This window comes from Microcebus murinus, chromosome 18 (assembly GCF_040939455.1).
Source record: "Microcebus murinus isolate Inina chromosome 18, M.murinus_Inina_mat1.0, whole genome shotgun sequence".
Classification (NCBI taxonomy): domain Eukaryota; kingdom Metazoa; phylum Chordata; class Mammalia; order Primates; family Cheirogaleidae; genus Microcebus; species Microcebus murinus.
In genome coordinates, this window is record NC_134121.1 from 8,430,508 (window position 1) to 8,458,192 (window position 27,685).

Below are 27,685 nucleotides of genomic sequence, written 5' to 3' on the forward strand. Positions count from 1 at the left end.
AGCGGCCGCCGGGGAACCCAGTTTCTGAGGAACTTTTCCAGGGCGCCGGGCTGCCACCCAGGCCCGGGCGGGACGCGAAGGCGCGGAGAGGCGGCGGCGGCGCTCCCTGCAGGGCTGTGCGCGGCGGCGGGCCCGGCGGGCCGCCCGGCGGAGGCGGCTGCGCCATGGACGAGGCGCCCTTCAGCGAGGCGGCTCTGGAGCAGGCGCTGGCCGAGCCGTGCGCCCTGGACGCGGCGCTGCTGACCGACATCGAAGGTGCGTCTGGGCCGGGGCTGGAGGCCGCGCGGGCGGGGGCCCGGCCTTCGCCCGCGGGCCCCGCTCCGTGCCGTGCACGCCCCGCGCCGCCCCGCGCCTCTGGGCCGCGCCGTGGCCCGCGGGGTCGGCCGCCGAACCTCCGGCCCCCGCCCGCGTCTCGGCCGCGGGCTCCGGGGCCAGGCCGCGCCGGGCCGGGGTCCCTTGGCAGCTCGGGCGGGGCACGCGCGCCGTCCGCCGGTGCCGAATCCCCAGCCTTGTGGCCGCCGCGGCTGGGGCTTGGGACCCGGGTGTCGCCGAAGCCCCGCCCCAGGCGTGACGTCGGTGCGGGGTTACTCACGGTCATTCCCTCCGGCCCGAGAGTTCAGCTCGGCGCTGTGGCGCATGCGCATGCGCATAGCGCTGCCTCTTGCCCTTCTCCGGGCTCAGGTCTGGTTCTCTGGGTCCGCTATGGGCGGGCGTCGCTTCCGCGCACGTTTATTGAGCATCTACTGAATGTCAGGCCTGCCTTAGGCACTGAGGATTCACAGATAGACCTAGGCTCCCCCTCCTCTTGGGAGCACAAAAGTCCCTAGGGACGTCTGCAAGGGGATATTTGCCCCTTAGGGTGGGGCAGGGATGTGACTACTTTGGGTTGAGCGGCTGGTGGACTCTCTGAGTAGAGAGAGTTTTGAGCTGAGCCCTGAGCGTCAGCCCCGCGACTAGCAGGGGAAGATGTTCGCCAGGCCAGGGCTCCGAGGCCTAAGGTTGAGGAGTTAGGCTTGCAAAGGCGGGGAGGTTGGGGAGGTAGGTGAGAGGCCTGGAGCAGAGCCGTGGCACCATCTTCCTTGCACCTTTTACAGCATCGCTCTGATTGTTATACAGAGAAGGGGTTGGAGGCCAACGATGGCAGCAGGTGCCAGTTTGGGGCTCTTTGTGGACAGGGTAAACCGAAGCCCCCCACCAAATTACCCTTTGTGGTTGTACAGGAGTTTTAGCAACACTGACTAAGTTGTACTTGGTTGATGGGGAAACTGAGGCCAAGGTCGCAGGAACAAGTTGCCTAGACTCACAACCTGAATGGACATGTCCGCGGACTGTGTGGCCACCCTCGGGTTGGCAAAACAGACACATCAAAGCCACCCCAACTCCTGCCCTCCTGCAGTCCTGCAGGTTAGTCCAGCTGGCTGCCACCCCGGGGCCTTCTCGGCCCCTTCCTCCCGGGGCTGCGGTAGGGGAGGATCACACAGGAGAGGGCCTGATGGTGGGGCTTTTCTGAAACAGCCTCCCCCAGGGAAGGGCCATCCTTCACTGCATTCTGGAGTGATGAACCCTGAAATTCCAAGCCCGAGGGAGGTCCCAGCCTGACTCAACCACCAGTTCCACAGCGCTGGGCCCAAGGGGAGCATCTGAGAGGCACCATGACCCCGCTGGGAGGTCATGGGTTTTGGGGTCAGGACTTGAACCTAAAGGAACTACTCACTTCCTTTGCCATCCTGCTCAAGCCCTCTCACCCTCAGTTTCTTCCTCTGGAAAAATGAGGGTGCGAATGCTCCCTTCATGAGGGAGTTGGACAACAGAATCAGAGGTGTGTCTGGGCTTTTCTCATTGACTGATGGATAGAAACATCGTCTCTCCAGACCCAAAGGCCAGGCATGGGCAGCCATTGTGGGGGGGATTTGGGGTCAGACCCTAGTCTGTCCCTTGAGGACCAAGCAGCCCCTTCCTGCTGGGGCGGGGGCTGAGGTTTGCCCATTTCAGTGGAGGATTTTTCAGGTATTCAAACCACCTATTCTTCTCCCCAAATATATAATGCGTCTTTTTTCACTGTAGAAAAATCAGAAAGTACAGATGAGCAAAAAGAAACTAAAATCTTTAAACCCACCACCCAGAGATAAGTCCTGTTAATTATATGAGGGATTATGTCCTCTGTGTGTATGTGTATTTGGGGTATGGCTGCACACTCTTCATCAGCTTTTTAAAAACGTTATTGAGGGGCTGGACATGGTGGCTCATGCCTATAATCCTAGCACTCTGGGAGGCCGACGCAGGAGGATTGCTTGAGCCCAGGAGTTTGAGGTTGCTGTGAGCTAGGCTGACGCCACAGCACTCTAGCCCAGGCAACAGAGTGAGACTCTGTCTCAAAAAAAAATAAAAATAGAAACTTTATTGAGGCCGGGCGCGGTGGCTCAGGCCTATAATCCTAGCACTCTGAGAGGCCAAGGCAGGAGGATGGCTCAAGGTCAGGAGTTCAAAACCAGCCTGAGCAAGAGCAAGACCCCATCTATACTATAAGTAGAAAGAAATTAATTGGCCAACTAAAAATATATAGAAAAAATTAGCCACGCATGGTGGCGTATGCCTGTAGTCCAAGCTACTCGGAAGGCTGAGGCAGGGAGGATTGCTTGAGCCCAGGAGTTTGAGGTTGCTGTGAGCTAGGCTGACGCCATAGCACTGTACCCAGGGCAAAGAGTGAGACTCTGTCTCAAAAAAAAAAAAAACACCTTATTGAGGTATGATTTACATGCCATAAAAATGTCCATTTTGAGTATATCATTCAATGATTTTTAGTAAATTTTTGGAGTTGTATGACCATTACTAGTTGTAGGACATTTTCATCACCCCAGTAAGATCCCTCATGCCTGTTTACAGTCCCCCCCCATTCCTACCTATAGCCTCTGGCAACCACAAATCTGTATTTTTAATAAATTAGAATAGGGTCCATTGGTTCACAGCAGATTGTACCTGCTGGGTTCCATGTCAACAGCCAGACAACAATCAGGTTCCCTCATTTATTCACCTGATCCCTGTTGATGGGCTTCTAGGTTGTTTGTCTTCGTAAGCTGTGCTGCAGTGGACACCCGAGGCCAGTTTCTGCCCAGCTCCTCATTTAGTTCTGTAGGTGCGGCTCTGGGAAGGACTTGCTGGTCAGAGGCTGAGCCTGCTTTTGAAGCTTCTGCAAAGTGTGGAGCTGGGCAGGTTCGATAAGGTCTAGAGAGAAGTGCTTTGGGGTGGGAAGGCCAGGTGCCCGAGAGGCATGAGAGATGACAGGTGGGCCAGGCAGGCCTCAGGTGCCAGGATGGGGAGCTGGACTGGCTGGAGGACAATGGGGGGTTGGGGCAGGGGTGTGCCATGCTTGAGTTGAATGTTATAAGTTCCCTCTGGCTGCCAGGGTTAGAGGTTATAACATGAATAGGGATCACTAATTGAGCACTTACTGTGTTCTAGGCACTGTGTCGATGATCTCATTGAATTCTCCTGACAACTCCAAGTAGGTAGACTTATGATGAAGATGAGGGCCTTGGGGAGCAGATCAGAGAGGCTAAGTGACTTGCTCAAGGTCACACAGCCAGATCGTGGCAAAGCCAGGATTCAAACCCAGGCTGTGGGCTTCAGAGCCTATGCTCTTAGCGCCTCAGCTCCTAGCCACTGGGCTCCTAAGACTGGGGCTGGGTAGTTGAGGAGGCTGCTCCACGTGGGGCTATGCTAGGGGGCTGGGAGTGGGTCACAGAGGAGTCAGACGTCATGTGGCCCCCTCCCCCTTCAAGCCCAGTTCAGCCTTTGAGGCGTGAGACTAGGAGCTGGCACCAGGGAGCAAGCTGAGGGCCTGAAGCCACACCCAGCTGGCCCTGCCACCTGCCTTGGCCAAACTCTGTCATGTGAATAGATTTTGGGGTGGGGCCGCCACCATGAGTCCTGGTGCCCATGGGTGAAGGCACTTCCCTGGCTATAGTGCTGTCTAGGTTTGAGTCCTGCCTCTGCACCAAGACCTCAACGAGCTCCATCTCCTCCGGAGCCTTCCTTCCTCACTCTGTGCTTTGGGGTCCCTTGCAGCAGTGGGGAGAGGATGGAACATGAGAGCAGCCCTTACACATGTTGGGGATTATTATTAAGCCCGCAGCGGTCTTCACCTTCCCACTGAGGATTAATTTATCAGATCTTGCACAAGTTTGTAAGTGCAGGAGAGGCAGATGGAGACAGAGTTCTGAGCGAGCCCTGGGAAGGGGGCTGAGGGTCTCTTTCCTCTGCCAGGACACCTCTATATCTGCTCTTCATCTGCTGGACCTCAGATGTCAAGTCAAAGGTTGCTGCCCTGAAGCCCTCCTGGGCCTCACCTCACCTCCCTGCCAGCCCCACCTTGCCCTGAGCAGTGCTTTCCCCCAGCCCAGCCGTGTGGGACCTTGCTTCCGGGCCCAGGCCAGCCCTGTGGAAAGAGCACATTAGCGGCCCACTCTGCCACCCCGCACTTCTCCCCGGGATGCCGTGTGCCCTAGTCCTCTCCCTGTTCTCACCAGGCATGAGCAGTCCTTAGAAAACGCAGCTCTAGGCTGGTTACTGCCCGGCTCCCAGCACATAACTCCCCAGGTCTCAAACCATCCATGGCTCCCCAGTTCCTCTGAGATAAAGTTCCCTGTCTCCTCGTGGCATTCGAGACTTGTAAGGTTTGCCAGACCTGCCCCTCCTTTGACACTGCCCATCCATCCAGAACCTGCTCCCTGGGCACGGCCTGCCCTGCTAGGGTGCCTGTTCTCCTCATCCTGTGTCCAGAGCCCCGAGCAGTGGTGTCTGAGAGGAGCCTCCCCTGTCAGATGTGTTCCCCTTCCTGTGCCTTTTTCTGCTTCTTGGTGTCCAGCTTGTCCCACCTTAGGGCAGCAGAAAGCAGAAAGCCCTCCCAGTGTGGTCATGAATTGCTGTTTCTCCTAAGGAAAGTGCCCTGCCCTTTCTGAACTGCAGGGGCCTCCCCTGAAAAGCAGGAGATGGAGACTGTAAGATTTGCTGCCTCTGAGCCCCCTGGCTTCGGCCCTGATGCTTCTGAGGGGGCAGGGTTGCGAGATGGGGAGCAGGGTGCTGGGAGAGGGTCCAGGGAGGCAGTGGGCGGATAGCTGGGAGTTACCTCCTGCCCGACAGTCACCTAGCCGGACACAAACATCCCAAGTGACCTGGTCAGCTCCAGGCAGGAGTCACCGTGAGGCAGAGGCCTGGGATCTGGACGTTCCCCACTGACAGGAGTAGCCCAGGTTGGAATTGCTGTGCTGGCCGGAGGAAGTGTCTCTGGCCTGTCTCCTGCCAGCCACAGGCCCTGTGGAGGTGGCCTTTGACCCTGGGAACTGACTGGGACTGCCCAGTGTGTCCCGCATGCCACGTGCTCCACAGAGGTGGTCCTGTAGGGCAGGGGGGAGCCTTATGAAGCGGTGTAGGGACTCCTGGTGAGAGGGCAGGGAGTCTTTGAGGCTGGCGCTGGTGTGGAGCTTCCTGGAGGTCAGATAAGCTAATTTGGGTCAAAGTCTTAAGCAGTGCGCTCGGATAGTAAGCCCTCAACCCACGCCAGTTTGTGCTGTTATTATCGCCGTTTAGAGCACTTACCCAGTACCTGGCAACTGATATGTTTAGTCCAACGTGTTAGCAGTGATTATCCAAGAAGCCTATGCTGTAAATTTCTAGGATGTTCTGGGCTTGGGTTCCAAGTTCTAAGCATGACCATGTAGTGGTTCTGGGTCTCTGTGTGAGACAAGGTGGGGCTGGACCAGGCCAGTGGGGAGCCCCCACCCCCACCACAGGGAACAAGTGCCGTGTCCTTAGCTTCCATTAAAGTTAAGAGGCCAGAGCTGGAAGGAGCCTTAGCAATGCCATTGTCACCTCCTCACACGTCTTACGGATGAGGACACCTGACTCCCTCACAATCCCCCGCCACCCAGCCTGTTGTGGCCCAGGCCCAGTGGCAGCTGAGGTAGGTGAATGAGTGGAGACCTGCGAGGAAGCATCTTTTCTAGCTAGGGGAGCAGGGCAGAGTGTAGCAGGTGTTTCTGAATCTCTGTCCACAGTTGATGGTTTGCTGCACAGAACACATTCAGGAGCCTTGGAAATGCAAACGAAAGTGCTTTCAAGGTTCCAGTCACAGCCCTAAGCAAAGCAACCAAAAGTACATGAAAACAATAAAACCCAGTGCTGGTGATGCTATGAGGAAAAGGGTTACGTTGTAGGGGAGATTGTAAAGGGGTTTATCTTTCCCAGAGAGCAGCCTGGCGGCTCTAACAAAACCATCTTGCTGCCTTTAAAACAAGCTGCAAGGAAACGACCCCAGAGGGAGAAATGTATATAATTTACACGAAGAAAGGCATAGCACTGCTATTTAGACTGTTAACAATTGGCCCAGCAGCAGGTGGCTACCCCTAGAATTGCCACTGCACCGGGCTCAGGCTGTTTTTCAGCTGCCAGAATGGCAAGCCTGTGCCCGGGCTGACGACCTGAACTGGTGCCGACCAGCAGCTTGTTTGATCTCCATCTTCCAGCTCTGCTCGGAGTGACTCAGCACACCTGTGGCTCTGGGACGGGGACGTGTAACTGAGTTTCACAGGACAATGTGGTCAGTGTATGAGGGTCTGGTGTGGAGTGGCACAGACTAGGGGAGGATCCAGAGTGACATCAGAGCAAGTTTTGAGTGAGGAATAGGAATTTGCCAGGTGAACAAAGGACAGTGGAAGGGGCATTTCTGGCAGAGGGAACGCCTGGGCAAATGCATGATGGCATTAGTGTGGTATGTTCAGAAAGCAGACAAGTAAAGCAAGGCTGAGCGAGTGTGTGGGTGATGGCACTGAGGTGGCTGGAGGGAGACCAGCAGGGCACAGTGGTGGGAGCGGCTGTGGCTGGAATCCACACAGCTCCTAACTGTGGTCCCTTCTGTGCTCAGCTCCGTGCTGGGTGGGGCTGGGGTCACAGAGCTGGTTCAGGCCTTGGCCCTGCCTTGAGGGGCCCAGCTGAGGCCGGGCCTCTGATCTGGCGAGGGAGGTGGAGTGGGCCTGGGGGTGGTGGTTAGGAAGGCCTCCGGGAGGAGACAGTGCTAGAGCTGAGCCTTAAAGAGCCTCATGTCTCCTAACTGAGCTGTGACAAGTGGTAACAGCTGGTTGGGTAGAGCCGTGCTGCATTTGGGGCTCACTCCTGTCCCTGGCAGGCTGGGGCTGCAGAGTAGGCTCTCGGGTCAGCAGTACTGGGGTTGAGTCCTAGATTCTTCACTTGGTAGCTGTGGGAACTTGGGCACGTGGCTTCCCTCTGAGCCTTAGTTTCCTCATGCAGCAGGAGGGCCCAGGTGTGCCCGGGGCTCCAGCCATTGGCCCATCCTATTCTGGGAAGAGCTGGCACACACTGGCTCCCCTGGGGCAACTGTGAGTGCACAAAGGGCAGCCTGTGCCCCTGTTGCATACATGGCCAGCTGAGGACACCGGAACCTGACGACCTGAAGGAGGCACGAGGTGGGAGCAGGAAGGATGCAGGCAGGATGCAGCCTGGTGCCGGAGCCACAGGCGAGCGCCCACCCCACCCTGCATCCTCCACCAGCAGGCAGAGGTCGCGTGCTCTGGGAGCCCACGAGCCAACGTCCTGCGTCCTCCCGTGTGGTGGGGTGACACACCGCCACTCACACCGCTCACCCTTCTCCATGGGCTGTGCACTCTTTGTGATCTGTGTTGCACAGGACAGCTTGCAAATCCCTTTCCTATCATCCCCTGGAGAATCAGGGTCCTTGGCTCAGGTGACACACAGACCTGGGCTGGAATCCCAACTCCTTGGCTGCCTCCCTGGCCTCCACCCTCCCCAATCCCTCTGCTCCAGCCACACTGTCCCGCCATTGTGTCATCCTTGCACCCACCTCAGGGCCTTTGCACCTCAGTGCTGTTTCCTCAGTCCTCCCTTCTGGCCTACTCCCTTGTTTCATTCAGGCCTCCTCACACTCTCTTTACCCTGCCTCAGTTTCTTCCTGGTGCTCATTGCCACCCGCACCCACATTTCCCCATGCGTTTGCATCCCACTGGTCCCCCGCATCATCACATCAGCTCCATCAGGAAAGGCCTTTGTGCTGTGCATCTGTGCCCCTGGTGCTTGGCACAGGACGGGCACACTGGACGCTTAGGGAAGGGCAGTAGATGTTGTGAAGGAGATGGACCTGGGCTTTGTGGACCAGGTTGTAGGGGAGAGGTGGTGAGCTCCCTATCCCAGGAGGCATGCAAGCAGAGGTTGTTGGGGCTCAAGGTCTTGTGCGGGTTGAAAGGAGTTGTAGGCTTCTATGATGGTCAGAGCTGAATTCTGCACGTTTGTGACAGAAATCTCAAGATTTCTGTCCCGGCCTCACAGAATCAACAGGCCAGAGTCATTAAAGGCTGCCCCCACCTGCCTCCAGAGGGATGTTTGAAGGTAGAAGGGGGAGTTGGGGTGGGGTGGGGTTTCAGGTTTCCCCTTGAATCCTGATAGAATCAGGGCAGGAGAGGAGGAAAAAGGAGGAATCCAGGCTTGGGGAGGGGTTGTCGGGGGTTCACAAGCCTGGGTAGGTGAATGGCAAGGGGCCAGGGGGGCCCACTGAGGCCCTTCTCGGTGTTCAGAAAGTGCGTAGGAACCAGCAGCACCTTCTGAATGCCCCTGGGGAAGCTGGTGCTCAGCTCGCCCACGGCCGGCCACAGCTTAGGGGCTGTGGGCGAGCCTCTTGAGACCAACTGTCCTAGCTTCCAGGGCAGGGACCAGGGTGAGGCGAGAGAGGCACTGCCTTAAATTGTGGACCCTAGGTGACTCTTGCTCACCCTAGTCAGGCCCTGTTAACTCCCCTTAAAAAGATCCCCATCAGGCCAGCCTGGCGGCTCACGCCTGTAATCCTAGCACTCTGGGAGGCGGAGGCAGGTGGATCGCTCAAGGTCAGGAGTTCAAGACCAGCTGAGCAAGAGCGAGGCCCCATCTCTACTAAAAATGGAAAGAAATTAATTGGCCAACTAAAAATATATAGAAAATATATAGAAAAAATTAGCCGGGCATGGTGGTGGATGCCTGTAGTCCCAGCTACTCGGGAGGCTGAGGCAGCAGGATTGCTTGAGCCCAGGAGTTTGAGGTTGCTGTGAGCGAGGCTGACGCCACAGCACTCTAGCCCAGGCAACACAGTGAGACCCTGTCTCAAAAAAAAAAAAATCCCCATCAAATGGTTATGGAGCTCCAGCTTGAACCCAGCCACTCACTACCTGACTTTCCAGTTCTAGACCATTCCAGCTGCTACGGAGGGAACTAACCTTTGCTGAGACGCCACTGAGTAGGGGTTGCTTTACACACTTGTTCTCCCATAATCCCCACCCCTAGGGTTCTAGGGGTTGGGGCTGGGAGAGGGGGACTGCCCTGGTCACACAGCAGGAGAGGGGGCGAGGGGAAGAGCAGGCCTTGGCATGCTGCCCCAGACCCTCCCACTTGGCTCTGTCTCTGGGGTGGGGGGCTGTGGGACTGGCTCTAGAGTTTCCACCTCCAGTCTTAACCCCAGTGAGCAGCTTCTACAGAAATCAGCCAGCAGATCCGGCTCCAGGGGAAAGGAGGTGGGGTCTCCTCTGGCCCCTCCACATGTCACTAGCCCCTTCCTCTATGCGTCTTAGCCTAGGCGGTGCCCTCTGCCTGCAAGGCCAGCCCTCCCTTCCTGGGTCTCATCCCTCTGGAAGCATCCCCTGACTCCTGCTGCCCTCAGGGAGCTCAGTGAGCAAAGTCCTCGCCTTCCTCCTCAGTGGGATGGGCTAGAGGCAGAGCAGGGTGACAAGAGAAATGAAAACAAAAGGCAGGGGAGGGGACAGGGTTTGACCTTCCACAGTGGCCCAAGCCCTGCCAGTCTCAGGCCTGTTGGCCCTGCCACATTCTGAGACTGGGGAGCGCAGTAATGAAAGGACCAAGAGGGAGGGTCTGCTTTGGGGAGCTCAGGCCTGGAGTTGAGCTCTCAGTGCTTTTGGGTCAAAGGCTCTTCCCTGTCTTGAGTCGCTCATGTGAGGTCAGAGCTGTTCCAAGAGCAAGGTTTTGTTTTGGTTTGGGGGTGAGGGAGTGTGAGCACCCACAGGCTGAGGAGGAGGGGAGGTGCTGGATAGGGTGCCTATTGTCCTGGAACCTCCCTATTGTTCTGGAACCTGTAAGGCCATGAAAGAAGGACCTGGAGGGGGTGGGGGACAGGGTGTGAGAGAGAGATAGCTGAGTTTTCTTGCTTAAGCTCATGAAAAGGGAGAAGTTGGGTCACAAGGGCCCTCAGCCCGCAACACTGACTGCTGAGCTGCTGGGCCTGCCTGCCCAGGATTCAGCCACCCTCCACAGCTGGGGCGTGGGCGAACAGCCATCCTGCATGTGAGGCTGAGGTGGGCCTGTGGGTGGTCCCTTGGCCAGGTCTGACCATCTGTGTGTGTGTGTGGAAATTTTACCTTTGACAGGCGGGAGAAGGCTCAGGCAGCCCTTCAAAAGACCCCCCAGAGCGTGTCACCCCTACCTTCCCCACCGCTGTCCCAGGGAACTAGGTCTCTTCCTGGCCTCCCAAGGCCCCACAATGAATAAGTGAGCTGAGACCCGCCTGGTGACAGCTAGAGGGCTGTGAGACCGTGAGGGGGAGGGTCAGACTTCCTGACCTTGCAGAGGGACACTGGTGATGGGAGTCAGGAGACCCTGGATGTGTAATTTGGGATAGAAGTTTCCCTTCCTTACTCTGGGGCGCAGTTTCCCGGAAGTGACTTGTTATCAGCCATGGTCCCCACAATCCCAGACCATCAGCATCGGCTGGAGTGAGAGGTAGCCCCATCCTGGGGGTGCCCCAAGAGTGAGGTCCCTGCACCGCAGCCACCACCCGGCAGCCCTTGGCCTTAATTAAGCGCTTCTCCTGTACTAAGGGCTGCACCCATATTATCTCCCTTTCTTCTACGTGTCAGGGAGATATAATTGTCTTGTTTTTCCGGAGGAGTAAACTGAGGCCTAGAGCGGTTGAGGCTCTTTCAGGCTGTCAGTGAGCCAGGGATGATTTCGAACACAGAGCTCCGGGGTGTTGGGGCATCCTCCCTCCTCTGGCCCCATAACGGAAGGGCGGGAGTTGAAGGAGGTCTGTGACCGCCAGTAACCCCGGCGGATGTTGGCGCCGAGCGGGTTAAAGGCGGACGCCCGCGAGTAACCCCGGCCCCATTCAGCGCGGCTGGGTGAAACCCGAGTCCCGGCCGCCGTCGCGGGGTGGGGCGGGGGCGGGGCCCGAGTGAGCGGAGGCGCGGCCGCTGATTGGCCGCGTGCACTCACCCCATGCCCGGGCCCGCAGCCCCGTGGGGCGGGGAGTGGGCGGGGCCTTCGGGAGGGGCGGGGCCAGCGGGCGAAGCGGGGCGGGGCGCGCCGAGGCGCTCAGCGGGCTTTAAAACTCCGCCGAGCCTTGACAGGTGAGGTCGGCGCGGGGAGGGGCCCGAGTCAGCCGCCTGGACGCCCCGAGGGGGCGGGCGCGGACCGCCGAGCCATGGATTGCACGTTCGAAGGTATTTTTCGGAGGACCCCCACCCCTTTATTGCAGTGCCTCCCGGGTTCTCACGGGGGTGGCGGGCCTGGAGGCTATGGAACTGAAGTAGGACAGAGCCCCTTCCAAGGGAGAGCGTGTGCCAGTTCCTGGCTCACTGGGGAGCGAGTGGACCACCCCCCAACCGCATTAATCCCCCCTGCAACCCAAGGGAAGGGTTTGCTTAGAGACCTGACAGCAGCACCCAGGAACCCAAGGGGGTTTGGTGGGAGAGGGTGGCTTTCTCCACATCTGGGGCAGGGTCAGTTGTCCTGTTCTCTGCCAGGGCGTCCTACCTGTTTGGTGGCCCTGCTTTTGGGGGCATCTTAGAATCTCCAGGCAGACAGTGGGAGCCCTAGATTGTCAACATTGTCAGTTTTTCTTTCAGGGCCTCAGTTTTTCCCATCTATCAAAGGGGCTCATATGGACTGGGTGAGGGGTGGAAGATCCCACATTTGAAAGTACATTATGACTTTATAACCGGCATAAACCTAGAGGGTCCACTAACCAGGAGGGTTTCAATTTGAGGACCTAGGGAGGCTGAGCCTGCCACCCCCATCATGCTCTGTTGAAGGCCTTAGGGAGGTCCCTTCCTGCAGTAAGTCTCCTACCTGGGCACCTGTCAGTAGGCAATGCTGAGTTCCCTCTCTGTGCCAGCTGCCCGGTAGGCAAAGCCTCAGGCAGCTCTGCCAAGAAGGGTTTTAATCTTTTCTGTTGTACAGATGAAGAAACTGAGGCCCAGTTAGGGGAGGCTCAGTTGGGCCAGGCTCAATCTCACATTGGTGATGGGCAGGATTGGGAGCTCAGGCTGGGGACCCTGAGAGCATTGGGGCCCCTGGGATTGTGCTCATGGGTCCTGTAGAAAACTCTGACCTAGTGGGTGGCCACTGCAAGTAGGTTAGAGGGCCCTGGGCTGAGCCAGCCAGGCTGCCAAGTCTCAGCTTGGGGAGAGGGCCTACAGCCAGGCTGGGCTGAGGTGGGGAGTGTGTCCCAGTCTGTATGAGGAGGAAGGAGTCAGGACAGACAGCACTTGCTTTTATAGAGGTGAAACCAAAGCCCTGAATGGCCAGGCCTGGGTCCTGAGGCTATTTGGCGGCAGGCAGGGCCTGGGCTTATGCCCAAAACACACAGAGGCACACTGGTTGACTACGTGGCCAGCAGCTGGCTCAGCCTCAAGCCTCAGTCTGTTACACTGAGTAATGGGTTGGTGATGGCAGCTTTGCTTCTGGCTTCTTGGTAGGGTAAGGAAAGGTGCAGAGACAATAGATTTGACATTTTATAGACCTGGGTTCGAATCCCACTGCATGCTCTTAGGCTGCTTTTGGCCCTCTCTGAACCTCAATATCTTTTTTCTCTCCAAGATGAGGTGAGCTAATCATCTGAGGCAGCCTAGGGCAGTGGCCAGTGGTTGGGGCATTGGGTCAGGCAGGGTCTAAACTCAGTTTTGTCTCTGACTGTAAGAACTTAGGTCAGCAAGTCACCTCTCTACAGCTCAGTTTCTTCATCTGTAGAATGGGGCTAATAATCACACTACCTTCTTAGAGCTTCGTGTCAGGAGGATTAGGGGCCTAGCCTGGCCCCATCAATGTGGGTGGTCCCAGAGTGGGCCTTCTCTTGGCCCAGACCCACCCTACTGACATGGGTCCCCACCTCCTTTGAGTCCTTCCAGCATGGATGAGGACCCTGCTCTGACCTCCTGGGGGACTGCCCTGTCTGTCATGTCTCTTTGGGGAACCCATGCTGCCCTGAGGGGAGTGGGGCCTGGGCCGCCTCGCTGGTCTGCTCATGGAGGACCCACCACCTCTTCAGGGCCCTGAACCAGTCCTGCCTCTCTCTGTGCTTTGTCCTCCCCTTGTAAATTGGGAGGACAGGGAGGTCACCCACTTCCTAGCAGTCTCTCCATTGCCCTCGCAAGTGCTGTGCCCAGAGAACCCTGCTGGGCAGCCTTGAAGGAAGAGAACAGCAGTGGCGGTGGGTGGGGTGTGGGGCCCTTTACACCCATATGAAGATCTTCTCTGCCCTGTTTCCCACCTGCCCTAGGCTGCCTCCTCCCTCTGGTTACTCTGTCCCATCCCCCTCCCAAGGACTGGGCCTACTAGATCTGTGAGGCATGGCCCTGTTTCACAGACTGAGAAACTGAGGCCCTTGTGGGGCCAGGCAAGGCTGTACCTGGGCCTCTGGACTCCTTTTGTCCTGGGCAAGGTGGGTGCTCCTTTGCCAAGCCAGGTCCTAGAGTAGGGGTAGTGACAGTGTGGAAAGAGCAGGAAAAGCTGTTTGGAAGGGCTTGTCACCTTCTGGGGAAGCACTTGGAAGCTGGTTGAGTCTACAGTGCAGTGTGGAAGTGCGTGTGTGCATGTATATGAAGACTCAGAGGTGATGTCTTCTAGAACGTGTGGTCCATGAAGACAGGAGTAAAAGTTTACCGCTGTCCACATCAAGAGATAGAACATTCCCAGCTCCCCAGACAGTTGCCTGGTTCTGGGCAGGGATTTTTGTCTGTCTTGTTCATGGCCAGGAACAGTGCCTGGTGTAGCTTGTGCACTTGGCACATGCTTATTGAATGAATGAATGAATGAATGAACAAACATGGGCCTGCTGTTTGCTGTGGACTGAGCATGTTGTCAGATGATCAGGCAAATACTGGGTGGTAGGACGAGCTCAGGCTCTGAAGTCTGAATTCTTGGGCCTGACCCCGGCTCAGCCCCAGCCTGGCTCTGAGACAAGGTTGTGATGAGCCTCATGCGCCCACCTTGTCCACTTGTTGCAAGGGCTATCTGATGTACTTGTGGCACCAGGCATCGCTCTGGAGGGTACAGGGGCCCATGAGATGGCAATCTTTCTGGATCTTTCTGGCTCCTATGGGTGGCTCTTCTGTTCCTGTGGCACTGACCACACATACACAGTTGTTTGTGGGTGAGAGGTGTGCAAATAGATTTGCTCATGTAAATGTGTGATGCCTTGTTTGGGGGGGTAGTCGCCATCCCATTGTCACTCACACACCCTCTTCTCCTTTTCCTAGACATGCTTCAGCTCATCAACAACCAAGAGAGTGACTTCCCTGGCCTGTTCGACCCACCCTATGCTGGGGACGGGGAAGGAAGCACAGACCCCGCCAGCCCTGATGCCGGCTCCCCAGGCAGCTTGTCCCCACCTCCTGCCACGTTGAACTCCCCTCTTGAAGGCTTCCTGGGGGGACCCAAGGCAGCGCCCTCACCCTTGTCCCCTCCCCAGCCCGCACCCACCCCATTGAACATGTACCCATCTGTGCCCACTTTTTCCCCTGAGCCTGGTATCAAGGAAGAGTCAGTGCCACTAAGCATCCTGCAGCCCCTCACCCCACAGCCCCTGCCAGGAGCCCTCCTGTCCCAGAGCTTTCCAGCCCCAACCCCACTGCAGTTCAGCTCCACCCCTGTGTTGGGCTACCCCAGCCCTCCTGGAGGCTTCTCTACAGGTAAGGGCTGGGTTGTCGCGGGAGGGGACAGCCGGGGTGGGGCTGCCAGGAGCACAGGAAGAGGTGTTTGCTTTGGTCTTAGTAGAGGAATTTGCAGGCTTTACAAATAGAAAACTGCTGCTTGAGACACTCCATTCCTAGGAGTGCTTGTGTTCTTATTGCTGGGTCAAGCACTGCCTCCTGCTGGAGGCCTGGTTGGAAGCTGGCATGTTTGCATCAGAGACCAAGCAGGGCGTCCAGAAAGGAAGCCACTGGGCTAATGACTAATCCAAGGCCACATGGTGATAGAGACCTGAAGAATGGGCTGAAAGTGGGTGAGGGCAGCCTGTGCCGCAGCCCCAGGCTTTATCTCTGCAGGGACTCCTGCGAGCACCCAACAGCCGAGCACCCAGCAGCCGCTGCCTAGCCTACCACTGGCTTCCCCGCCAGGGGTCCCGCCCGTTTCCTTGCACACCCAGGTCCAGAGTGCAGCCCCCCAGCAGCTACTGACAGCCACAGCTGGCCCCACAGCAGCCCCAGGAACGACCACTGTGGCCTCACAGATCCAGCAGGTCCCGGTGAGGGGTTCTGCCAGGTGTTGGGGAGGTGGCAGCCCCTGGCCTAGACACAACGCATGGCTGAGCCCTCTGCCACCCCCAGGTCCTGCTGCAGCCCCACTTCATCAAGGCAGACTCACTGCTCCTGACGGCTATGAAGACAGATGTGGGGGCCACTGTAAAGGCGGCAGGCCTTAGCCCACTGGTCCCTGGCGCGGCTGTGCAGACAGGGCCCTTGCAGGTGGGTGGCGTGGGTAGGGCAGAAGGGCATGGGGTCTGCACACATGCATGCTACTTGCTAATGCCTGCCTGGCCCTGCAGACACTGGTGAGTGGTGGAACCATCTTGGCAACGGTGCCACTGGTTGTGGATGCTGACAAGCTGCCCATCAACCGGCTGGCAGCTGGCAGCAAGGTCCCAGGCTCGGCCCAGAGCCGTGGTGAGAAGCGCACAGCCCACAATGCCATTGAGAAGCGCTACCGCTCCTCCATCAACGACAAGATCGTCGAGCTCAAGGACCTGGTGGTGGGCACTGAGGCGAAGGTGTGAGCAGAGGCACAGACTCTGGTGACCCTGGGGAAGGAGCAGTCGGGGGTAACTGGAAGGAAGGAGAGATTGCAGCCAAGCCTGGGCAGACCAGGGGCTTGGGCTCCAGCCTGCCCCGGTCTTACCAGCCCCGTTTATTACGTTACACTTTACCACGGCCTCCTCCACAAAAGAGGGGCTGTTCTAGGCTTGGGGGCTGCAGCAATGAGCAAGGCAGACAAAACCCTGCCCTCGAGGAGGAACTGCCTTTCTGGTGGGGGAGGTGGCCAATACACAGGATGGCTAAGGAAGTATTAGAGTATGCTAGGGTGGAAATAAAGCAGGGAGAAGAGTGGTGGGAGTTGCAAATCTAAATCTTGTGGTCAGGGAAGGCCTCGGTGAGGGCGAGTGCTGCATGAAGATTGTGATGATAGTAGCTGCTACCAGACACTGCTGTGTGCATTTACATGTTAGTCCTTAGGCCTGTCCTGGGAGGTAGGTACTACTGCAGAGGAACGTTCCAGGTAGAAGGAACAAGTGCAAAGGTCCTGAGGCAGCTGTGTGGCAAAGCAACTCCACACCCCCTTGCTAAGTGCCTCCCACCAGGCCTGACTGGCGGCCCACACTCTCTCCTTCCCACTCCCTGCAGCTGAATAAATCTGCTGTCTTGCGCAAGGCCATAGACTACATCCGCTTTCTACAGCACAGCAACCAGAAACTCAAGCAGGAAAACCTGAGTCTGCGCACTGCTGCCCACAAAAGCAGTGAGTCCTGGCCTCATTCTGCCCCTGCCTATGGCTTCCCCTTTAGGCCTGCCACACCTGCGGCTCTGGGCCTGTCCCCAGCCCCACCTAACCCTTGGCTCTGGCCCTTCCCCGAGCCCCCTTCCCACTTGGGCCCCACCTTCAGCTGAGTCCCTTGGTCACTGCTGGCACAGCCCTAGCTCCTCGTTTGGCTCTAACTGAGCCCTGTCCCAGCTTCCCAGGGCAGCTTGGAGCTAGGCCATCTCTCAGCCCCCCACTCCAAGGACCCTGGGCTCAGATTTGGAGTGGCATGTCCAGGCTTCACTCCCACCTCTGTTCCTCTCTGGCCTGCAGAATCCCTGAAGGATTTGGTGTCCGCCTGTGGCAGTGGAGGCAGCACAGATGTACTCATGGAGGGCGTGAAGACCGAGGTGGAGGACACGCTGACGCCACCACCCTCGGATGCCGGCTCGCCCTCCCAGAGCAGCCCTTTGTCCCTTGGCAGCAGGGGCAGTGGCAGTGGTGGCAGTGGCAGTGGCAGTGACTCCGAGCCTGACAGCCCAGCCTTCGAGGACAGCCAGGTTGGGCCCTGAGTGGCACCCTTCCCCACTCCCAGCGATATCCTCTGAGCCCCAGGTCAGGGTCAGGAAGAGGCCCCTAACAGATCCCACCTCCCATTTTATAGACTGAATAACAGGCCTGGAGCTGTGTGGGGTCCCACAGTAAGGCAGGTGGCATCCTGACCCCTCCTGCCCAGCCCTGCGCTTTCTGAGGTCCCTAAGGCTCTGCCCTCACCGCCCTGTCCACCCCCACCAGGTGAAGCCGGAGCAGCGGCCGTCTCCCCATAGCCGGGGCATGCTGGACCGTTCCCGCCTGGCCCTGTGCACACTGGTCTTCCTCTGCTTGTCCTGCAACCCCTTGGGCTCCCTGCTCGGGGGCTGGGAAGCTCCTGCCCCTGCGGATGCCACCAGTGTCTACCACAGTGCTGGGCGCAACATGCTGGGCGCCGAGGGCAGAGGTGGGACAGGCCAGCCCGGGCATGTCTGGGAGGGACTCTTGGGGTGTAGACCCCAGGCCTGTGGACTTGGGACTCTGAGTTTCATAGCACCTGGCTCCCCAACCCTTCCCTCTGCCCACAGATGGGCCTGGCTGGGCCCAGTGGCTGCTGCCCCCCCTGATCTGGCTCCTCAATGGGCTGCTGGTGCTGGCCTCCCTGGCGTTCCTCTTTGTCTACGGAGAGCCAGTCACGCGCCCCCACTCGGGCCCCGCCGTGCACTTCTGGAGGCATCGCAAGCAGGCCGACCTGGACCTGGCCCGGGTGAGGGCCAGCCTGGGGCAGGGTGGGCAGGGAAGGGCCCCGGGCAGCACCTGGGCCCCGGGCTGGGAAGGTGCAGGTGTCAGCCCCTCTTCCCTGCTTTCTGGGCACACCACAGACCTGTCCTGTTCTCCCCGCTCCTGTCGCCCTCATACCACCACTGATCCCAGAAGCCTGAGGCAGAGGGCTCTTCAGAGATAGAGGAGAGGTGCTCTGGTCCCACTTTTCTCACCTGAAAAACCCTCTTCCCCAGGGGGACTTTGCTCAGGCCACCCAGCAGCTGTGGTTGGCCCTGCGAGCGCTGGGCCGGCCCCTGCCCACCTCCCACCTGGACCTGGCCTGCAGCCTACTCTGGAACCTCATCCGCCACCTGCTGCAGCGTCTCTGGGTGGGCCGCTGGCTGGCAGGCCGGGCAGGGGGCCTGCAAAGGGACTGCGCCCTGCAGGCGGATGCTCGCACCAGCACCCGAGACGCGGCACTTGTGTACCATAAGCTGCACCAGCTGCACACCACGGGTATGTTTGGTGTGGAGCTGGGCTCGGGCGCTCCCTGCCACTGCGGCCCACCCCAACCTCATGTCCCATCTGCCTTCCAGGGAAGTACACAGGCGGGCACCTCACTGCCACCAACCTGGCACTGAGTGCCCTGAACCTGGCAGAGTGTGCGGGGGATGCCATGTCTGTGGTGACACTGGCAGAGATCTACGTGGCGGCTGCGCTGAGAGTCAAGACCAGTCTCCCGCGGTCCTTGCATTTTCTGACAGTGAGTGGCTGGTGGGCCGGTGGGGACAGTGCTGGGGCTTCACTTTGCAGCTCTCCCAGAGGCTCCTGGGCAAGGGGCTGTGCAGGATGAGGTTGGTTACCAGGTGGGTGCCAGGCCAAGTTGGGGCTGGGTCTGGGTTTGATCCCCTGCCTGGGTCCAGTGTGACAGCCTAGCTCCCCTCCCCCACAGCGTTTCTTCCTGAGTAGCGCCCGCCAGGCCTGCCTGGCACAGAGTGGCTCAATGCCTCTTGCCATGCAGTGGCTCTGCCACCCCGTGGGCCACCGTTTCTTCGTGGACGGGGACTGGGCCGTGCGCAGTGCCCCTCGGGAGAGCCTGTACAGCTTGGCCGGGAACCCAGGTGCTCTCTCACCCCTCCCTGTACCCTGTCCTGTCCCTTGTCCTCATTCCTGTCCGGTCCCTTGCCCCCGAGTCTCTGGATGTCATTGCTCAGCCCAGCCCATCTCCCTGCCGCTGGGGGCTGCAGTGGGGGCTGCGGGAAAGGGAAGGTCTGGCTGGGTCTTTGTCCCAGTCGGGGTTCTTTGGAAGTAAAGGCAGAGATTTGAGGGCAGGTCGTTGATTGGGGAGGTGACCCCAGGCAGCACCGACGGGAGTGAGGAAGTGAGGCATGGAAAGGGCAGAGCTGGCAAAGGTACCTAATCAGGCAGCTTTGGGAGGCAGTGGAGGGCAGGCCTCCTTGTTACCCCACCCGTGCCGGGCCTGGGTATTCATCCACCACCCTCCACCTGTCTTTGGTGGGAATGCTTCCAGGGACAAGCCAGCACTTCTGACCTGCCCTAGGTGTGGCCCCAGGCCTCCCAGGGAAGAGCCCCCAGCGTGTAGCAGTGAATGTGGATAGGAGGGGTGAGGCTCTCGTCCCTCCCCCCTCACTCTCTCCTCCCCACAGTGGACCCCCTGGCCCAGGTGACACAGCTATTCCGAGAACATCTCTTGGAGCAAGCACTGAACTGTGTGGCCCAGCCCAGCACTACCCCCAGCCCTGGGTCAGCTGATGGGGACAGGTGAGTATTCCTGTGCCCTCCTCTAAGCAAGACCCCTCCAGCGTGTCTAGGAATGGTTATGTCTAGGGACCTATGTATTGGCCAGAGCCTGGACTACTGTCCACTCACTGTGTGTCCTTGGTTCCTCCCTGGATCTCATTTTCCCACCAGCCTAGCAGGAGGAGACAGTAGCACTTTGCAGAGCTAGAGGGTCAGGCCGTGCTCTGGGGAGCAGGTGGGGAGGGCTAGCACCCTCTTAGGACTCCTAGGACCCTTGCCATCTGTCCTGACAGCCAGTCTCTCCTGCCACAGGGAATTCTCAGATGCCCTCGGGTACTTGCAGTTGCTGAACAGCTGTTCCGATGCTGCTGGCGTTCCTGCCTGCAGCTTTTCCATCAGCTCCAGCATGGCCACCACGGGTGAGACCCCAGGCCCCTGCCCCTGACTCCTTGCTCAGCCCCGGGTGCAGTGTGGCTGAGGGCTCAGGGGCCCTTCCTCCTCTGCAGGCACAGACCCGGTGGCCAAGTGGTGGGCCTCGCTGACGGCTGTGGTGATCCACTGGCTGCGGCGGGATGAGGAGGCGGCTGAGAGGCTGTACCCGCTGGTGGAACACCTGCCCCGTGCCCTGCAGGAGTCCGAGTGAGTGCACAGCCAGATTCTTTCTACCCTGGCCCTGGGGCCCAGCCCTCCCTGGCCTATTGGGACTATGCTTCCACCAGCCTTTGTTCTCCATGGCAGGGGTCACCATCCTTTCTTCCCCAGGAAGCCAGACCAGGGCAGTGGGGAGCTCAAGGGCCTGCGGCTTGGTCTAACCAGCACTCCTCTGCCCTGGCCCCCACAGGAGACCCCTGCCCAGGGCGGCTCTGCACTCCTTCAAGGCTGCACGGGCCCTGCTGGGCTGTGCAAAGGCAGAATCTGGCCCAGCCAGCCTGACCATCTGTGAGAAGGCCAGTGGGTACCTGCGGGACAGCCTGGCCACCACACCAGTTGGCAGCTCCATTGACAAGGTGCGGGGTGGGGCCGGGGGCCTGGCAGGGCTAGGGGGTCACAGCTTTCCACTCCCTGGTCATTCCCCCTGAGGGGTCACAGAAGACCATGGGGTTAGCCCAAGCATCGTGGAACCGGGGGTCTGGCTGACTTTGCTTTTTGGCTAAGGCTTGAGTCCAGGGGAGAGTGGCTGCCCCTATCTAGCTTCAGTTTCCCCACCCCAGGAGGAGGGGAGGGTGGGCAGTGGGGCAGGGCCGCTCTTCTGAGGCCAGCGTTGGAGGGCTGGATGGCTGCTCCCCTGGCAGGCAGCAGCGTGGGGGCCTAGAGAGGCGGGCGGCCCCGCGGTGCATTGCTGTTGCATTGCACGTGTGTGAGGCGGGTGCAGTGCCTCGGCAGTGCAGCCCGGAGCCGGCCCCTGGCACCGTGGGCCCCCACCCTGCCCCTCCCGGCCTAGAGCCCCCATAACCCTTGTCCCACCCGCCATCCCAGGCCGTGCAGCTGTTCCTGTGTGACCTGCTCCTCGTGGTGCGAACCAGCCTGTGGCGGCAGCAGCAGCCTCCGGCACCTGCCCAGGCGTCCCAGGGCGCCAGTGTCAGGGCCCAGGCCTCTGCCCTCGAGCTGCGTGGCTTCCAGCGGGACCTGAGTGGCCTCAGGCGGCTGGCACAGAGCTTCCGGCCTGCCATGCGGAGGGTGAGTGCCCGCAGCCCTCTCCTCACGTTGGGGACATAAAGCCGTGTGTGGAAGGAGCCCTGAACCTGGACTGTCCTGGCCTTCTCGCCCAGGTGTTCCTACATGAGGCCACGGCCCGGCTGATGGCGGGGGCCAGCCCCACGCGGACGCACCAGCTCCTGGACCGCAGTCTGAGGCGGCGGGCAAGCCCAGGTGGCAAAGGAGGTGAGGGGCCAGCTGCCCACACAGGGGAGTCCTCCCCCCGCCCAGGTGGGAAGGGATCCGATGGGGCTTGGCGGCTAGTGAAGGCAACTGTGTGTGTGCACGTGTGCGTGTCCCCTGATGCTGACACCTGGCCCGAGACATCATTTGTGGGGCACACATGCATGCGTGACTTTGAGTCCGTGTTCTACTGGACAGGCCCCGGGGAGCGGTTTGAGGCTTCACGTGTGTGCCCGAGACTGGGGTGGGGGGAGTGGCACTGCAAACCCCGTGTGCTTGGGCACTGGGGCCGCAGGCCTCGGGCGGAGGCGGGGCTTCTACGCGCGGCGCGGGGGCGTGGCCAGAGCGCGGCCTGCCCCCGACGCGGCCGTGTGCGTGTGCGCAGGCGCGGCGGCGGAGCTGGAGCCGCGGCCCACGCGGCGGGAGCACGCGGAGGCCCTGCTGCTGGCGTCCTGCTACCTGCCGCCCGGCTTCCTGTCGGCGCCCGGGCAGCGCGTGAGCATGCTGGCCGAGGCGGCGCGCACGCTCGAGAAGCTGGGCGACCGCCGGCTGCTGCACGACTGCCAGCAGATGCTCATGCGCCTGGGCGGCGGGACCACCGTCACCTCCAGCTAGACTCCGGGCGGCGTTCCTGCCCTGCGCCCGTCTCCAGCGGCCGCGGCCCTTGCGGTCTGCGTTCCGGGTCCGAGCCCTGAAGGCCGAAGGCAGCACCGGAGGCCCCGGTCTGCACCGTTCAGCCATGGCTGCACTGTCCCTGGCGGGTGGGAGCCCGCGGGGACCTTTGTCTTGCTCTGGGGGCCGGATGGCCGCGCCCCCACCACCCCAGCCGGCTCCTCAGCCCGACGAGCGGCCGCCGGGATGGTGCTGACCTCTGGTGGCCGGTCGGGACATTGCAGGGCCCGAGCCTGCCGGGCGCCGCTTCTCGCTGAGCGGGCTCCTTGCTGGCTCTTCCCCTCCTGTCTAGAGGAAAGAGACGGTACGTTTCGCCGAATTGAGGGGGGCCAGTGTGGCTTTCCCGGCTGCAACGGGGGGCCCTGCCCCGAGGTGTGTCTCTCCCTTCTAGGGAGACTTGTATATAGTGTAGAGCAGTGCGCTGGCCTCCGGGCCTCACGTACTACCATGCCTTTTGCAAACTTTATTTTCATAGGGTGAGTTTTGTACAGAGAAATAAAGTGAAATTATTTATAACCTAGGTTTTGTTCCTTTGCGGAGGAGGGTGTGTGCCTCAGCTGATGGACATGCTGACCAGCAAGTGTCCTTTGGGCCTTCCCCCCTACCTACGCATAGGCTTCCCATCCCCCACCCACCTCAGTGAAATTTACCTTTCGTGGGGGATGGGGAGGGGTGGCTGGCTGACCTCAGCTGACCTGTCCCAGTGATCTCTGGGCCACCTTTGGGCTGATCAACCTTGGGGCCTTGATAGGCTTAGCTGTCCCTTCTCACCTACCAGCTCTGCCCCCATCGGGTCCTAGGGTGACATGGGAGAATAGACTCAAGTGTCCTCAAGGACCTGTTGTGACAGGAGCTACAACTGGATCTCTGTATGTTCGGGGTGTCTCAGCTCCCCCACTCTGTCCCCTGGTCATCTCTCACAGCTTGGGGAAGCCTTGAGGGGGAGGCATTCGGGCTGCAGGGGCGTCCAGTTCTTACAGTAAGGGGCAGACTCCCTGGCCCATCTGTGCCCCCACCCCCAAAGCCTGGCCCCTGTCCCTGGGTAATCTGGTCAGAATCCACGGGCTGCAGACTTTCCAAAACAATCGTTGTATCTTTATTGACTTTTTTTTTCTGAATGCAATGACTGTTTTTTACTCTTAAGGAAAATAAACATCTTTTAGAAACAGCTCGATACACACAATCTTCAGTGTGAAGCAATATACTAATAAGAACACTAGTCGTCTTAACATTTACAGTCTTCATATATATTATATATATGTATATGTATACATATATATACACTATATAACGAGGCCAGATATAATACACACGTTTACCATTTTACAGTCATATGTACAGGAAATTGCTATGGCGGCCCCGGGCTGGGGGCTGCGTCAGGCCTATTGAAGCGTGGACAGAGCTGAGGACACGGACAGACAGGCGGACGGGACGGACTGGCAGGGACTGGCCGGCCGGTGGTGGCTGCATGGGGAAGGGGCATCGCGGGAGCCCCCTACCCGCCAAGGACCCTGTTGGGACTCTGTGCTGCGGGACGCACGGCGGCGACACACGGGTGAAGCGAGCATGTTCCCAACATATATACATTCTATGTAACATATATATAGAGGGGTACACAGGTTTTGTACACAAATCTAGCACTGTCCCTGCTCCCGTGCTGAGTGGGCGCCGCGGTCCCAGTGTTGGTGCAGAGGGACGGTCCGCTGGAGGCGCGCTCTGGTCGAATCTCCTTTCCTTTTGCGCTCCCAGGCTGGGCTCCAGGGGTGGGGTGGACTGGGAAGGGGACGAACACAAGCCAAAAGATGTCCCAGTCTCGCCCACACCCGGGGAGCCCACATCCCCCGAGCACAGGCCCAGGACTACCCTGGCTTTGCCGAACCACACGAAAGCTTTGGCAAAGGCTGGGTGGGAAGGGCGCTTGGACACGTTTCGGATGGTTTGCTCCAAAGCCTCCGGCTCCCTCTCCCGCTGGCCCAGCCCTCCGCAGCAAGGCTTCCTTTAACCCCCGCCTCGCTCAGGGAGCCCGCGGCTGCTTCTAGGGCCGTCTGGATCCCCACCTCCACCCCTAGGGCGCCCGGCTGCGGGCCACGACAGACTGGGGTGGCAGCAGCACCCACGTGGAATGTGTGCCACGTCGTCTTGGAACTTCGGGGGGGAGGGGAAGCGTCCCCAGGCCAAAGCCAGCTCCCACCCCCACCGGAGGCCGAGTGCGCCGAGGAGTCTGGCCGCTCCGCGTGCTCCGGTCTCCGAGCCTGGGCCCTGGGGTGTGGGCGAGGACGCCCTGTGCCGTCCGGTTTCGGGAGCAGGCGACTCCGGAACGGGTTTTCTTCCCAACACGGGGCCGCGCGTCTGCGCCCTGGGCGGCCGGATCCAAGATCCGGAACCCAGATCAAGGATCGGCTCTGGACCCGCGCTGGGAGCAGCTCAAAGGCCCGGGGCGCGCCGGCGGCTCCTCTGCTGCGGCGGCGGCGGGCAGGCGGCTCCGGCGGCTCCTCCGGCCGTTGCGGTGCGTTACAACGGCAGCCTCTGCAAGGAAAGGCCCGAGCGCGCGTTACACGGGCTCGCCCCCGCGCGGGGTCAACTCCTCCCAGGTCACAGGCCCCGCCCCGGCGGCGTGGCTGTGGTCCCTGCCGCAGGCAGCTGGCCTCACGCTGTCAGCCTGCACCTCCGTGCGCACCGTCCGAGCCCCAGCCTGCCCGCGCATCCCTGTCTGGGGGGAGCTGGGGGGAGGCGCTCCCAGGGATGCCCCCGGCCCCTGGCAGCCCCATCCCTCAGGACCTGCCGGGTCTCTCGTGGTTTGTGACAGCGCGCACCCCCCGCCCAACGTTGGAGGATTGGCACGGCCCGCGGGGGCGGGAGGGGGTTGGGCCCCGCGGGGGCTCCGCAGAAGGGAGGGGGGCTTCTCTCCTGCCTGACCCCGCCCCAAGGGAACTCTGCGGTCACTTACCTTATGTTTGGGACATTTCAAAGAAAAGTTCTCTTCGATGAATATGCAACCTGTGACCAAAGAGAAGATTCAGTGGTTAGGACAGGGTGCGGTCTCCCCGCTGTGGCCAGGAGAGGAGGGCTCACTGCCCACAGGGCCCGGCTGCCGCAGCTCTTTTCAGACTAAATCGGATCCTGCTTAAAATCCTCCACGCCTCTCCTCCTCCACCTGGAAGTCTTTCCCGATTGCCACAATTGGCACGTGGGCCACTCCTTGTCACTGGAGGCTTCCCCTGACTCCCTGGCTAAGCACCACCCTACCCCCCAATTCTGGTACTCACTCTCCTTCTAGGAGAGGCCCAGCTATGTATGGCCACTTGCTCCCTGTCCCCTGCCCACTGGCAGGCAGGCTCCAAGGGGCACCGGCCTGGCCCCTCCCCCAGCTGTATGCCCAGCCCCTGGAAGAGGCATTGCCACCTCAGTGAACGCCAGTGGAATACTGGGTAGCGGAGTCACAGGCCTGGATTTGAGCGTCAGATACTTTGCTGAGCCTTGGTGTCCACATCTGCAGAATGGGCGTTATGCCACCTGCCGTGAAGAGTGTGTGTTAAACACCCTGCACGCGTGTGGCACGCAGCGGGTGCTCAGGATTCGGGGGCTTGTTTCTATGGGGGCAGGGAGAGGAGGGGACACAGAGGTTTCAGGTCTGAGCGAATCCAGCACGTAGCTGGGTGCCAGAGCACCGCCACTGCCGAGGGCGGAGAGGACAGCGGGCATGGCCGCTCCCTGCGCTCACTCAGCCCGGGCGTGCTGCTGTCTCGGCGAGGCCCCGTTCCCCTGCCAGCCCAGAAGGGAGACCCTGCCTTTTCCCCCTGGCATCCCCACCCCCGACCTGGTCCCTTTCTGGGCTCATCCACCCTCCCTCCCAGCCTCGCCAGCCATCGTTCTGAACAAACCCCAAACCTACAAAGGGCCAGGAGGCCTCACTGGCCAAGGCTGCACTCTGCCCCCGGCACATTCTTCCTGCTCACTTTGGGGGTGGCACCATGACAGGTGCATGACAGGCAGCAGGCGGGGCAGAGGGGCGGGGCCTCTCGGAGACTGTCTCCCCTTCTTTCCACCAACTCATGCCAGAAGCTGGGGTGCCTCTGACTGGAAAACTGCCCACGTCTCCATCTTGGGGCTGCTGCTGTAGGTAGGTCACCAGCCTGTCCCTTCCCTCTGCTCAGACGAACCAGACACTGTTCTGGGACTGAACTAGACTTTCCAAAGAGCACTGGGCTAAACCCCAGGCCTGCCTCAGCCCCCTGGGTCGGGGCAGCTACTCCCGCCAAGGGGAGCTCTCAGCAACTCCCCGCATCCTCCCACGTCGGGAGGGGAGTCACTGCGAAGAGCCAGTGGTCAATTACCTGGCCCCTCTCCTGGTGTCTGTCTGCACCTGGGAACCTCCTAGCTAACTGACAGGGTGGCCACAGGGCCACCTTAATAAGGACCGAAAGGAGGCAGAGTTAGTGGGCCAGACCAGGCCAGCCTGTGGGCAGAGGCCAGCAGCCTGACCCAGGCCTCTGTGGGCACCTCGCACCCACCCAACGCCTGGTCTGCTAGACGTCCTGCCTCCCAGACATCGGAGCAGCCTGGCCTGCTTGACCCTTGGCTCCCTCTTACTCCCCAGGCCCACCAGGCTGGCCAGAGTGACCCCACCAGCCCTCCCTGCTGCCTGACACCCTGTCCTCCCTTGCCTCGCTGCCAGGCCCGCTTGTGCTCCCTCACCTTCTCTGGCTGCTGCTCCTCAGTTTCCCCGGGGGCCACCCCTCCTCCTCGGCCAGCTGTTCTAGGGCAGTGCCCGCCTGCCCCGCGACACTGCCTGATGGCCGGTGAGTCTCTATGCTGAGCCCAGCTGTCTCTGGACAGCTCGGATGTCTACAGACGCCTCAAATGCAAACTGGCAAAGGGACTGCGTGGGTGGTGGATGGACTGCCATGACCGCCGCGGTTCCCCATCCCTGTATCCCGGTCCTGTGCAGCGTGACTATGCGGCTATGAGAAGTGGCATGCATTTCCTAACCCTGTGAATATGGGCTGGACTTGGGACTTGCTCCAGCCAACAGCACGTAGTGAGGTCTAGAGCCTAGGGCAGGGCTCGGCCTGTGATCTCCCTTTCCGAGGCCTGCTGCCACCGCTAGAGTGTTCTCAGGCCAGCCTGCTGCAGGACAACACACCACATGGAGCAGAAAGGAGCAGGTCCACCTAGAGCCACCCCAGATCATCTGTGTCCTGGTGGAAAATAGTGACCGGTTGGTGTTCAAGCCATGAAGTTGGGCCCAGAAGGGCCAGTAGCTAAGCGGCTATAGCTAGTACAC

The 27,685-nt window shown here is 60.0% G+C and overlaps 2 protein-coding genes across 5 annotated transcripts in view; one reads left to right on the forward strand and one right to left on the reverse strand.

Moving 5' to 3' along the window:
• The first annotated feature begins 22 nt into the window (after positions 1-22).
• On the forward strand, positions 23-22,917 carry SREBF1 (sterol regulatory element binding transcription factor 1). Of its 3 annotated transcripts, XM_020281196.2 has the most exons (20): positions 23-255; positions 11,412-11,504; positions 14,541-14,972; positions 15,330-15,529; positions 15,612-15,749; positions 15,830-16,051; positions 16,683-16,797; positions 17,131-17,357; positions 17,593-17,794; positions 17,916-18,094; positions 18,345-18,606; positions 18,687-18,853; positions 19,043-19,211; positions 19,758-19,872; positions 20,164-20,270; positions 20,358-20,490; positions 20,693-20,858; positions 21,328-21,528; positions 21,621-21,732; positions 22,115-22,917. In XM_020281196.2, exons 1-20 carry the CDS (start codon positions 165-167, stop codon positions 22,342-22,344), a joined length of 3,561 nt encoding a protein of 1,186 aa, XP_020136785.1. In that variant the 5' UTR covers positions 23-164; the 3' UTR covers positions 22,345-22,917. The 3 variants fall into 3 exon arrangements, with proteins under 3 accessions (XP_020136785.1, XP_012603365.2, XP_012603364.1); XM_012747911.3 differs by lacking the exon at positions 11,412-11,504; XM_012747910.2 differs by lacking the exon at positions 23-255 and having other exon boundaries at positions 11,372-11,504.
• A 784-nt stretch (positions 22,918-23,701) lies between these two features.
• RAI1 (retinoic acid induced 1) overlaps positions 23,702-27,685 on the reverse strand; it is a 118,934-nt gene continuing 114,950 nt past the window's right edge. For both annotated transcript variants that reach the window (XM_012747908.3, XM_075994072.1), the window contains 2 exons: positions 25,349-25,398; positions 23,702-24,927 (listed from right to left, as the gene is read on the reverse strand). In XM_012747908.3, the coding sequence (XP_012603362.2) occupies positions 24,913-24,927; positions 25,349-25,398 (65 nt within the window). In that variant the 3' untranslated portion in view covers positions 23,702-24,912. The remainder of the gene's footprint in view (positions 24,928-25,348; positions 25,399-27,685) is intronic.